Source organism: Thalassophryne amazonica, chromosome 15, assembly GCF_902500255.1.
Source record: "Thalassophryne amazonica chromosome 15, fThaAma1.1, whole genome shotgun sequence".
In the NCBI taxonomy this organism is placed as follows: Eukaryota; Metazoa; Chordata; class Actinopteri; order Batrachoidiformes; family Batrachoididae; genus Thalassophryne; species Thalassophryne amazonica.
The window spans coordinates 41,916,119-41,929,991 of NC_047117.1; the positions used below are offsets into that span (position 1 = coordinate 41,916,119).

General features: G+C 43.8%; 1 protein-coding gene across 1 annotated transcript in view; it reads left to right on the plus strand.

Moving 5' to 3' along the window:
- Positions 1-13,873, plus strand: part of c3a.1 (complement component c3a, duplicate 1) — a 259,058-nt gene that overhangs the window by 101,423 nt on the left and 143,762 nt on the right. The window contains exons 12-16 of the mRNA XM_034189134.1: positions 11,622-11,721; positions 11,851-11,945; positions 12,047-12,238; positions 12,373-12,528; positions 12,629-12,758. Of these exons, the coding sequence (XP_034045025.1) occupies positions 11,622-11,721; positions 11,851-11,945; positions 12,047-12,238; positions 12,373-12,528; positions 12,629-12,758 (673 nt within the window). The remainder of the gene's footprint in view (positions 1-11,621; positions 11,722-11,850; positions 11,946-12,046; positions 12,239-12,372; positions 12,529-12,628; positions 12,759-13,873) is intronic.

Consider the following 13,873-nt stretch of genomic DNA (forward strand, 5'->3'; position numbering starts at 1 on the left):
CGGGGCGGTAGGTGATCTGGAAGTCAAAACGCCCGAAGAACAGTGACCAGCGAGCTTGCCTGGGCTTCAGACGCTTGGCGGTCCGGATGTATTCCAGGTTCTGATGGTCCGTGAAAACCGTGAAAGGTACCGCAGCTCCCTCCAACAGGTGTCTCCACTCCTCAAGAGCCTCTTTCACCGCTAGGAGTTCCCGATTGCCGACGTCATAGTTCCGCTCTGCCGGGGTCAACCTGCGGGAAAAATAGGCACAAGGGTGGAGGACCTTATCGGACTCCCTGCTCTGGGACAGCACGGCTCCTATCCCTGAGTCAGAGGCATCCACTTCAATGATAAACTGGCGATTGGGATCGGGCTGCACCAGAACTGGTGCAGTCGAGAACCGGCGTTTCAACTCCCTAAACGCGGCGTCGCACCGATCCGACCAGGTGAAGGGGACTTTAGTAGAGGTAAGGGCCGTCAGGGGGCTGACTACCTGACTGTAGCCCTTGATGAACCTCCGGTAGAAATTTGCGAAGCCGAGGAACTGTTGTAGTGTCCTACAGCTTGTTGGTTGGGGCCAATCTCTCACCGCCGCAACCTTGGCCGGATCAGGGGCGATGGAGTTGGAGGAGATTATGAACCCCAGGAAGGACAAAGAAGTGCGGTGGAACTCGCACTTCTCGCCCTTCACAAACAGCCGGTTCTCCAACAACTGCTGTAGGACCTGACGTACATGCTGCACATGGGTCTCAGGATCCGGGGAGAAGATGAGGATTTCGTCGAGGTATACAAAGAAGAACTGGTGCAGGAAGTCCCGCAAGATGTCATTAACCAATGCTTGGAATGTCGCGGGCGCATTGGTGAGGCCGAACGGCATGACCAGGTACTCAAAATGACCTAACGGGGTGTTGAATGCCGTCTTCCATTCGTCTCCCTTCCGGATCCGAACCAGGTGGTACGCATTCCTAAGATCTAGTTTCGTGAATATTTGGGCTCCATGCAGGGGCGTGAACACCGAATCCAACAGAGGTAACGGGTATCGGTTGCGAACCGTAATTTCGTTCAGCCCTCTATAATCGATGCATGGACGGAGTCCGCCATCTTTCTTGCCCACAAAAAAGAAACCTGCACCCATCGGAGAGGTGGAGTTCCGGATCAATCCGGCAGCTAACGAGTCCCGGATGTAGCTCTCCATTGATTCGCGTTCCGGACGTGAGAGGTTGTACAGCCTGCTGGACGGGTACTCAGCGCCAGGTATCAAATCAATGGCACAATCGTACGGACGGTGTGGGGGCAGCGTGAGTGCCAGATCCTTGCTGAAGATGTCAGCAAGGTCATGGTACTCGGCTGGCACCGCCGCCAGATTGGGGGGGACTAGACCCTCTTCCTTAGCTGTCACGCCGGGTGGAACCGAGGATCCTAAACACTCCCGGTGGCAGGTTTCGCTCCACTGCGTCACAACCCCAGATGGCCAATCAATCCGGGGATTGTGTTTTAACATCCATGGAAAACCCAAAATCACTCGGGAGGTAGAAGGTGTTACATAAAACACAATCTCCTCCCTGTGATTCCCAGACACAACCAATGTCACTGGCTGTGTCTGGTGTGTGATTAGTGGAAGAAGGGTGCCATCTAGTGCCCGTACCTTCAATGGTGAAGGAAGGGCCACTAGAGGGAGCCCCACTTCCTCTGCACATCTGCTATCCAGCAGATTCCCCTCAGACCCCGTGTCCACCAGTGCTGGGGCGTGAAGGGTTAGATCCCCACTCAGGATCGTAACTGGGATGCGTGCAGATTTACAGGGTTTCCCCGCATGAGTATTATGGCCCACCCTTAGCCCAGTCTCTAAGGGCAGGTGTTGCTGTTTTGACCATTTGGGGCAGTTTTTCTGCATGTGCTCGGTTGAGCTGCAGTAAATACACTCCCCACGGGCCAGCCTCCTTTGTCTCTGATCTGATTTTCTTTTGGCCCTGCTCGTTTCCCTAACAACGTCAGCAGGGGGAGCTGTCGTCACGTGGAGTGCCCTGGCTGTGGAGCGTGGGGAAGACGGCTCCCTTTCGGACCCGGGAGGAAGAGGGACGAGCTCGTGCCTGACCACGCCCTTCGTCTTGCTCCCGTCAGCGTTCTGCTAATTGGTTGTCTAACCGTATTACCAGGTCGATAAGCCCATCTGGCTTGCCTCTACTGGTGGTTAGCTCTCACTGCGGTATTGTATCACTTCCTGTTCCGGAGCACAGCGGTGTTTTTCTGTATCTGTTAGCTGTTTAATCTGCGCAGTTAGATTGATCTAGTTATCTAGATTACGATTTGTTTCCCAGTGTAATCTTTACGTGCCTTAACTAAAGCACTCCTTCTGCTGAATCACCTCTAAATTATTTACACATTATTCACTTTGCGTGTTTTTAGGAATCCGCTAGCTTAGCATAGCTACTAGCTCTTAGCCGATTTAGCATGGCGGCTTCTCCTGTCTCTCCCGCACTTTTCTGCTCTGGGTGTGAAATGTTTAGTTATTCCTCGGCCTCCTTTAGCAGTAACGGTACTTGTAATAAGTGTAGCTTATTCGTAGCTTTGGAGGCCAGGCTGGGCGAATTGGAGACTCGGCTCCGCACCATGGAAAATTCTACAGTTAGCCAGGCCCCTGTAGTCGGTGCGGACCAAGGTAGCTTAGCCGCCGTTAGTTCCCCCCTGGCAGATCCCGAGCAGCCGGGAAAGCAGGCTGACTGGGTGACTGTGAGGAGGAAGCGTAGCCCTAAAGAGAAGCCCCGTGTACACCGCCAACCCGTTCACATCTCTAACCGTTTTTCCCCACTCGACGACACACCCGCCGAGGATCAAACTCTGGTTATTGGCGACTCTGTTTTGAGAAATGTGAAGTTAGCGACACCAGCAACCATAGTCAATTGTCTTCCAGGGGCCAGAGCAGGCGACATTGAAGGAAATTTGAAACTGCTGGCTAAGGCTAAGCGTAAATTTGGTAAGATTGTAATTCACGTCGGCAGTAATGACACCCGGTTACGCCAATCGGAGGTCACTAAAATTAACATTAAATCGGTGTGTAACTTTGCAAAAACAATGTCGGACTCTGTAGTTTTCTCTGGGCCCCTCCCCAATCGGACCGGGAGTGACATGTTTAGCCGCATGTTCTCCTTGAATTGCTGGCTGTCTGAGTGGTGTCCAAAAAATGAGGTGGGCTTCATAGATAATTGGCAAAGCTTCTGGGGAAAACCTGGTCTTGTTAGGAGAGACGGCATCCATCCCACTTTGGATGGAGCAGCTCTCATTTCTAGAAATCTGGCCAATTTTCTTAAATCCTCCAAACCGTGACTATCCAGGGTTGGGACCAGGAAGCAGAGTTGTAGTCTTACACACCTCTCTGCAGCTTCTCTCCCCCTGCCATCCCCTCATTACCCCTTCCCCGTAGAGACGGTGCCTGCTCCCAGACTACCAATAACCAGCAAAAATCTATTTAAGCATAAAAATTCAAAAAGAAAAAATAATATAGCACCTTCAACTGCACCACAGACTAAAACAGTTAAATGTGGTCTATTAAACATTAGGTCTCTCTCTTCTAAGTCCCTGTTGGTAAATGATATAATAATTGATCAACATATTGATTTATTCTGCCTAACAGAAACCTGGTTACAGCAGGATGAATATGTTAGTTTAAATGAGTCAACACCCCCGAGTCACACTAACTGTCAGAATGCTCGTAGCACGGGCCGGGGCGGAGGATTAGCAGCAATCTTCCATTCCAGCTTATTAATTAATCAAAAACCCAGACAGAGCTTTAATTCATTTGAAAGCTTGTCTCTTAGTCTTGTCCATCCAAATTGGAAGTCCCAAAAACCAGTTTTATTTGTTATTATCTATCGTCCACCTGGTCGTTACTGTGAGTTTCTCTGTGAATTTTCAGACCTTTTGTCTGACTTAGTGCTTAGCTCAGATAAGATAATTATAGTGGGCGATTTTAACATCCACACAGATGCTGAGAATGACAGCCTCAACACTGCATTTAATCTATTATTAGACTCTATTGGCTTTGCTCAAAAAGTAAATGAGTCCACCCACCACTTTAATCATATCTTAGATCTTGTTCTGACTTATGGTATGGAAATAGAAGACTTAACAGTATTCCCTGAAAACTCCCTTCTGTCTGATCATTTCTTAATAACATTTACATTTACTCTGATGGACTACCCAGCAGTAGGGAATAAGTTTCATTACACTAGAAGTCTTTCAGAAAGCGCTGTAACTAGGTTTAAGGATATGATTCCTTCTTTATGTTCTCTAATGCCATATAACAACACAGTGCAGAGTAGCTACCTAAACTCTGTAAGGGAGATAGAGTATCTCGTCAATAGTTTTACATCCTCATTGAAGACAACTTTGGATGCTGTAGCTCCTCTGAAAAAGAGAGCTTTAAATCAGAAGTGTCTGACTCCGTGGTATAACTCACAAACTCGTAGCTTAAAGCAGATAACCCGTAAGTTGGAGAGGAAATGGCGTCTCACTAATTTAGAAGATCTTCACTTAGCCTGGAAAAAGAGTCTGTTGCTCTATAAAAAAGCCCTCCGTAAAGCTAGGACATCTTTCTACTCATCACTAATTGAAGAAAATAAGAACAACCCCAGGTTTCTTTTCAGCACTGTAGCCAGGCTGACAAAGAGTCAGAGCTCTATTGAGCTGAGTATTCCATTAACTTTAACTAGTAATGACTTCATGACTTTCTTTGCTAACAAAATTTTAACTATTAGAGAAAAAATTACTCATAACCATCCCAAAGACGTATCGTTATCTTTGGCTGCTTTCAGTGATGCCGGTATTTGGTTAGACTCTTTCTCTCCGATTGTTCTGTCTGAGTTATTTTCATTAGTTACTTCATCCAAACCATCAACATGTTTATTAGACCCCATTCCTACCAGGCTGCTCAAGGAAGCCCTACCATTATTTAATGCTTCGATCTTAAATATGATCAATCTATCTTTGTTAGTTGGCTATGTACCACAGGCTTTTAAGGTGGCAGTAATTAAACCATTACTTAAAAAGCCATCACTTGACCCAGCTATCTTAGCTAATTATAGGCCAATCTCCAACCTTCCTTTTCTCTCAAAAATTCTTGAAAGGGTAGTTGTAAAACAGCTAACTGATCATCTGCAGAGGAATGGTCTATTTGAAGAGTTTCAGTCAGGTTTTAGAATTCATCATAGTACAGAAACAGCATTAGTGAAGGTTACAAATGATCTTCTTATGGCCTCGGACAGTGGACTCATCTCTGTGCTTGTTCTGTTAGACCTCAGTGCTGCTTTTGATACTGTTGACCATAAAATTTTATTACAGAGATTAGAGCATGCCATAGGTATTAAAGGCACTGCGCTGCGGTGGTTTGAATCATATTTGTCTAATAGATTACAATTTGTTCATGTAAATGGGGAATCTTCTTCACAGACTAAAGTTAATTATGGAGTTCCACAAGGTTCTGTGCTAGGACCAATTTTATTCACTTTATATATGCTTCCCTTAGGCAGTATTATTAGACGGTATTGCTTAAATTTTCATTGTTACACAGATGATACCCAGCTTTATCTATCCATGAAGCCAGAGGACACACACCAATTAGCTAAACTGCAGGATTGTCTTACAGACATAAAGACATGGATGACCTCTAATTTCCTGCTTTTAAACTCAGATAAAACTGAAGTTATTGTACTTGGCCCCACAAATCTTAGAAACATGGTGTCTAACCAGATCCTTACTCTGGATGGCATTACCCTGACCTCTAGTAATACTGTGAGAAATCTTGGAGTCATTTTTGATCAGGATATGTCATTCAAAGCGCATATTAAACAAATATGTAGGACTGCTTTTTTGCATTTACGCAATATCTCTAAAATCAGAAAGGTCTTGTCTCAGAGTGATGCTGAAAAACTAATTCATGCATTTATTTCCTCTAGGCTGGACTATTGTAATTCATTATTATCAGGTTGTCCTAAAAGTTCCCTAAAAAGCCTTCAGTTAATTCAAAATGCTGCAGCTAGAGTACTGACGGGGACTAGAAGGAGAGAGCATATCTCACCCATATTGGCCTCTCTTCATTGGCTTCCTGTTAATTCTAGAATAGAATTTAAAATTCTTCTTCTTACTTATAAGGTTTTGAATAATCAGGTCCCATCTTATCTTAGGGACCTCGTAGTACCATATCACCCCAATAGAGCGCTTCGCTCTCAGACTGCAGGCTTACTTGTAGTTCCTAGGGTTTGTAAGAGTAGAATGGGAGGCAGAGCCTTCAGCTTTCAGGCTCCTCTCCTGTGGAACCAGCTCCCAATTCAGATCAGGGAGACAGACACCCTCTCTACTTTTAAGATTAGGCTTAAAACTTTCCTTTTTGCTAAAGCTTATAGTTAGGGCTGGATCAGGTGACCCTGAACCATCCCTTAGTTATGCTGCTATAGATGTAGACTGCTGGGGGGTTCCCATGATGCACTGTTTCTTTCTCTTTTTGCTCTGTATGCACCACTCTGCATTTAATCATTAGTGATCGATCTCTGCTCCCCTCCACAGCATGTCTTTTTCCTGGTTCTCTCCCTCAGCCCCAACCAGTCCCAGCAGAAGACTGCCCCTCCCTGAGCCTGGTTCTGCTGGAGGTTTCTTCCTGTTAAAAGGGAGTTTTTCCTTCCCACTGTAGCCAAGTGCTTGCTCACAGGGGGTCGTTTTGACCGTTGGGGTTTTACATAATTATTGTATGGCCTTGCCTTACAATATAAAGCGCCTTGGGGCAACTGTTTGTTGTGATTTGGCGCTATATAAAAAAAAATTGATTGATTGATTGATTGATCTAAATTGCTCCTTATGGACCAGAGACAGTCCGTTTACGAAGGCGGCGTGGAGCGCAACAGCATTCCAGCCGGCTCGCACAGCCGCGATGCGGAAGTCGACTGCATACTTCGCTGCGTCCGACACCCGTCTTAACGACAGCAACACGCTTGAAGCGGTCTCGCCTCTATGAGGGTCATCGAACACTTGTCTGAACTCCCTCACGAACTCAGTGTATGCTGATAGAAGCTGTGAGTTCTGTTCCCAAAGCGCCGTAGCCCAGGTGCGTGCTCCACCTTGAAGCAGATTTATAACATAAGCCACCCGGCTGGCATCTGAGTCGTACATGGTGGGACGCTGCGAAAAGACGAGTGAACACTCCATCAAGAAGTCTGCGCACGTCTCGACACAACCTCCGTACGGTTCTGGAGGGCTTATGTATGCTTCAGGGGACGGGGGGGGGGGGGGGGGGGTTCGTTGAACGACCACTGGTATATCTGTATGCGGCACTCGGTCAGCAGGAGGAGGTGCTGCAGCAGCGCCCTGCGTGTGCGCTTCCACCTGTGCGGTGAGAGCCTCCATCCTCCAATTAAGTATAACGCTCTGCTCAGTTACCAAGTCCAATCGAGCAGTGAAGGTGGATAAGATTTGCTGCAGCTCACCTAACACGCCTCCTGCCGACGCCTGTGCACCCTGCGTTTCCATTGGTGGTTCATCCGATGGTTGACGCCTCTTGGGATCCATGATGCTGGCTGAGAAATCCTGTTGGGAATGTGTCGTGACTCGGACCCACAACAGGGGGCGTAAATGAATGGACAATGGATAAGCCAAAAGTAACAATTTACTGTTGTGAAGTGCACAACGAGATACAAACAATTACAGGTTTTGGAGTCAAACAATGTACAACGGTGACGTGTGGGCAGGCTCGAGGATAGAAGACGTCTGTCCAGAGAAGAGCCGGGTCCCACACGATTTCCACTGCCAACGGATCTGGAACACACTGGAGCTGCCAAGTCCTGAGTCCCCAGGTGGCCACCATCTCCAGCTGTCAGATCTGGTACTGCTGGCAGGAAGCAGAAACAGTTAATGGTAGGTGTGTGTGCACACACCCAGTAAACAGTCAGCAAACAGTTCCGTCCGGAGGGCAAACACCTCCACCTCCAAACAACCACGTGCAGGTCCTGACACTACTTATCCGTGAGGAGAGAGATACGTCGTCTCCTGTTGGATGTACAATCCCAGCCTCCAGCTGTGGAAAGGTCCAGGAACGCCTGCAAGACAATCAAAGATCACTGTGCGATTGGCACCAAAATTGCTGAGAGGTTTACCTGCTAGGTAGACTGATTTCTCGGCAGCGAGGTGGAGTTGCTGCCCGGCTTTTATAGTGATGGTGATGATGATGAGGGACAGCTGTCAGATGGTAATGAGGGACAGCTGTCATCTCCAGCTGCTCCCGTGCGGCGGTGGCGCCCTCTTGTGCCTGAAGTCCGCCATTCAGGCAGGACGCCCTCTGGTGGTGGGCCAGCAGTACCTCCTCTTCTGGCGGCCACACAACAGGTTTGGACCAAAGGACACAATGTTGGTCTAACTAAAAGAGGTGGTGTCGATCTAAGTCAAATTGAAACATGGTCTATGGGTTTGATGTGTAAAAACACTTTTTGGATAGTTCAGACTTTCAGACAAATTTCAGGAAGGAGGCAGTTTATCATCACCCGCTATACAGGAAAAAAAAAGATACTGTCAGTAATATACGTAATTAATTTATCTGATCAAAACCAGGTGACCATCTGCACTGCTATCTTTTTGTTTTTGTCAAACAGAGCAACATGCCTTTTGTGTGCTGCTGTGGCAGGCACAAGTTGAAAATGTTAACCTTTTGATAGCAAGTGCTGTGAAAATGTTCATTGCTTGTTCCAAAAACTAACACATGCCAGCTTGAAAAAAATACCCAGCCAGACCAAATATACAGTACGAGTCAAAAGTTTGCAGACATGTTCCCATTCAAAATAATGTGTGTCCACGCTTTTGACTGGCAGTGAATACAAAAATGAACATTCCGACATTGCACATTTTCTCTTGTGTATGCCCAAGTGGCAATCTACTGGGGGTGCACACACACACAGTTTGGGAGACTGTTGTTTGGGCCACTGGCCCACCACCAGAGGGCGCCCTGCCTGAAGTGCGGGCTTCAGGCACGAGAGGGCGCTGCCGCCCCACAAGAGCGGCCGGGGTGACAGCTGTCACTCATCGGCTATGACAGCTGCACCAATCATCTACTCCTCACCCCTGATAAAAGCAGGACAACACCTCCACCACGTCGCCGAGATATCGTCCTACGAAGGAGGTAATATTCTCAGCCGTTTTTGACTGTGCCGTTCGCACAAGTTCTCTCTTTTCTGAGTGTTGTAGGAGTTCCTGTCTACTACTGCCAGCTGGGAGCTGGGTTTGTGGTTAATGGAGGAGTGACGTCTTCACCCCTCACTCCAAACCGGCTAAGTAGTACTTTTCAGGCTCTTCACGAACTGTGTTTTCTGGTGTTAAGGTGGAGGTGTTTTTCCCACCTGACTAGTAGAAGACGAACTTGCTGACTGTTTTTTGCTCTTCGCCAGCAGTACCAGATCCGACACGCGGAGACGGTGGCCACCTGGGGTACTCGGGACTTGGCGGCTCCAGTATTCTCCTGGTTCGGTGGCGGAGGAAATCGTGTGGTTCCGGTTCTTCTCCAGACGGACGTCTCCTATCGTCGAGCCTGCCCACACGACACCTTGATTGATTGACTTTGTATTCATTCTAAAAATCTGCTGTGTGTAGTTGTGGCATTCACAACAGTAAAGTGTTCATATTTGACTTCTTCTATTGTCCGTTCATTTGCGCCCCCTGTTGTGGGTCCATGTCACTACACTTTCACAACAGAGACCTTAATAAACTGAACACAGTACAACTTCCACAGTTGTGCAATAAACGTTATGTAAGGATTAAACGAGAAGCCGTGCATTATACGGTTTGAATGCATGACGTGGAGTCTAAAACACAACGACGCGAAGCTGAGTGGTGTTACTCCGCGAAGTGTATTCAAACCGTATAATGCACGGCTTTGAGTTGTTTAATCCGCTTATACCATGGTCCCGCACGGTGAGCTAACATACAAATATTTATTTAAGTTAACAGAACTTAATAAAAATGTGTGAGTATTTGGGACTATTTTATACCAGTCTCAAGATATTTTGTCTCCGATGCGCTTACCGAGTCTGCGGGCTCGCGCCACAGTGGGCAACTCACACCGCCCTCCTCTCTGCTGCGTGGAGCTGCAGCCAACAGGTCCAGAAACTACGCTCGCTGTTTTGATGCGGAGCCCACAAGGATAGAACCGTTCTCTTCTTCTTTCCCGTCTTCAATCTTGTCCAGTTCATCTGATGTTAAATCTTTATACCGTTGCTTTTGCTGTTCTTCTCATTTGCTCTTCTCCTCTTTCCATTCTTGAAATGTTTCATTTTGGCCAAAAATATTAAAATTCACTTGGAAATCCATGTTTTATCACTTTCTGTCATTCACCTGTCAAAACACAGCTGATCTGCACCAACTGATTTGCGCGTTGCTATGGTGACGACCAGAACGGAGTGATTATAACAGTGATTTAACTTGCCGAACTACGTGTGCGTATATACGAAAATAATGCACACCATTTAGACATGGAATTCTCACTGACCATGGTATAAATGAGAATTATAATGCTCTGTTTTAATCAATGTGTTTGGTGCAGGAAATTAGTAATATGACCAAAATCACCAAAGCAGACCAAAATGTATTTACAATAAATAAGCACATTTGTCAAAGTTTAATTTCCAATTGGGGCATGCCAATTTATGTAATACCTTGGTAATACTTTATATTAATGGCACGCTATAAAGCATTAGTAAAGCATTTATAAAGTGTAAGTAAATGCTTAAATAACTATTTGTAAAACATTTACAAAGCATTCTTTTTTACTTGTAAAACATTTACAAAACATTCTTTTTTATTAGCTACTCATTGTTAAGAACATAAATAGATGGCTTAATAATTATTAATAACAAAATATGTAATGTCTTTATAAACATTTATAGGTAATTAAAATTAAAAATTAAAATTAAAATATATTAAGCATATACACAATCACCACAAGGATATTACAAATCCTAAACTAATGCTCAGTTAAGGCTTATTTGTACATTGAAAGAAGAATTTGTACATAGATAAAGTCTTTAAAACTGCATACATATAGCGATAGGGAAAGAGACTTGAGCTTTGTACATTATTAACAAATGATACATAAAGTATTTAATGGAAAAGTAGTTAATACAATCTTTACAAATTTTATAACGGATACATTGAGCATCAACTAACTGCCTAACTGGTTTATTACTGCTTAGTAAAGGCTTATTAATTTTTTAGGAAAAAATGTAAAGACAATAAAATATGATTTGTAAAGTATTTTTATCACTAATGAATAGAGTATGATTTTACATTTGTAAATGATGAACTACTAATGATTAACTTTTCTTAAATGGTTTATAGAGAATTAAAAAAAATCATTTATAAATGTTTTATAAAGACATTACATATTTTGTTATTAATAATTATTAAGCCATCTATTTGTGTTCTTACCAATGAGTAACTAATGAAAACGAATGTTTTGTAAATGTTTTACAAGTAGTTATTTAAGCATTTTGTTATACTTTATAAATACTTTACTAATGCTTTATAGCATGCAGTTAATATAAAGTGTTACCAATAATTTGGTAATATATTTGGTCCTTGAAGTTTAAATAACCACAGTGTGCATTTAATTTTAGGCAAAAACCAGTCATCCTGATCTTCCACCTGTAAGGCAAGCCTCTGCCATCATGACAGCTCACCCATATACTACCAAAAGCAACAACTACATCCACATTGGTAATTGACTTCCTTAAGACAATCAGTGGATAATTGTAATGGTAACAGCTTTTATGAAGAACTGTGTGTGCATGATCTTTTTATTGGGGCGGGGGGGGTAGCACTAATTGTACATCATCTTTCATGTAGGTGTGGATGCAGCTGAGGTGGAATTGGGAAACAACTTGAAAATAAACCTCAACCTCAACAGGCAGTCAAATCAGCAACATGATATCACATACCTGGTGAAGAACATTTGACACTCATGTCTCTTTCTTTATCAGCTTATTGTTGAGCACGTGCAGTCTTGTTTGATAAGTGCTGACATTTACGCATCTATTTGTAGATTCTGAGCAGAGGTCAGCTGGTGAAACATGGCCGTTATAAAGCACAAGGCCAAGTCTTGATTTCATTCACACAGACAGTTACCAATGACATGCTTCCATCATTCCGCATCGTCGCCTATTACCATCCAAATGCCAATGAAGTTGTATCAGACTCTATCTGGGTTGACGTCAAGGACACCTGCATGGGCGTAGTAAGACACATCCACCAACTTATTTAACTTCTGACACATAACTTGAACTTCTCTGTATGTGTGTACAAATATGAATAATTACTTTGGTGAAATATAAATCTGCATCTTTTTCACTCTCAACCATCCTTCTTTAGTTGAAGTTGGAACCAACCAGAGCTGTCCCATCCTATGAACCTCGCAAAATGTTTGGTCTAAAAGTGACAGGAACCCCAGGTGCTATAGTGGGACTGGTGGCTGTTGACAAAGGGGTCTACGTCCTAAATAACAAGCATCGCCTCACCCAGAAAAAGGCATTTTATGCATGCTTTGCAGAATTTAATTTACTCTGTGACTTTATTGAGATTTTTGGAATTCAGTTCTTAAATCTTCACTGATTCCCATCGTCTTCAGGTGTGGGATGTAGTGGAGAAGTATGACACAGGCTGCACACCAGGTGGAGGAAAAGACAGCTTGAGTGTGTTTTATGATGCTGGGCTTGTGTTTGAGACCAACACTGCAGCTGGGACTCCCTACAGACAAGGTGCCAGTACTTCATTTTCAAGTGTCATTTTCCTTGTTCCTGTCAGCAGCATTCCCAGAATCCCAATCATTGGTACCAGCAAAGAAATATTGGTAACCATGGTGTTGCCTTTGCAGCAGGGAAGACTCCATGGGAGGGACTGCACTGAGCACTGTGCATTGGCTTTTAATTTACTGGGACACAATAACAACTAAATGACCCTGGTTCTTATTAGAGCACAGTCTTCTGCCAAGAATCAAGCTCCCCTTTGACTCAAAAGTGATAGTATTTACTGCAGACAAAGATTTTGTTGAAGTTTCTTTAAATCCAGTGGGTCATTCCATGTGAAATCATCAGGTGCCTCCCATGTCACCGACTCAAATTCTCATGATTTTTTTTTTTTTTTTGCAAGTACCTACATATGTCTAATGAACACATGAAAAAATATTTCTGCTTAATTCCAAGTAGTTTTTTTTAGATATAATTTTTTAAATAAAGCTACCCACAAACCTACGTTCACTCACGCATGCATTTTGCACTTTCTTTCATTTTTAAAAGGCATTATCTCAGCTAAAATGCAGATATAAAGCTCAAATTTGGAATACACCCTATTTGGGCACCCCAGATACAGTAGTAAAAAAAAAAAAAAAATGGGATACAGATTTAATTTTTCATTATGGAGCAACACAAAAATGGTAGTTTGTCCATTCTCGCAAAAAATTACAAAATTTCAAAGCGCTGTACTAAAGAAGGAATTCAATGTAAAATAAATATATGCATAAATATATTTATGCATATATTTATGCATAAATATATTTATGCATATATTTATGCATAAATATATTTATGCATAAGAACTGCATAAGCTGTAATTAATTACTCCAAACAAAGCAATACATGTACTACTCTGATACAATATATACACTGGCAAGTGAACAGGTGACTCCAATTTCTTTAGGTGCAGCAGTTGATTACATCATCAGCCACATTTAAAACAATGAGCAGTTACTCTTGATATCAGATTTATTTGTAAACTGCAGTGGCTCATCATCAGCTTGTCTAAAATTGTTATAACAACAATTCCCTTGCCCTATCAATGCCTCTGATGAAATAAACAGATTAAGAAAAATACATAT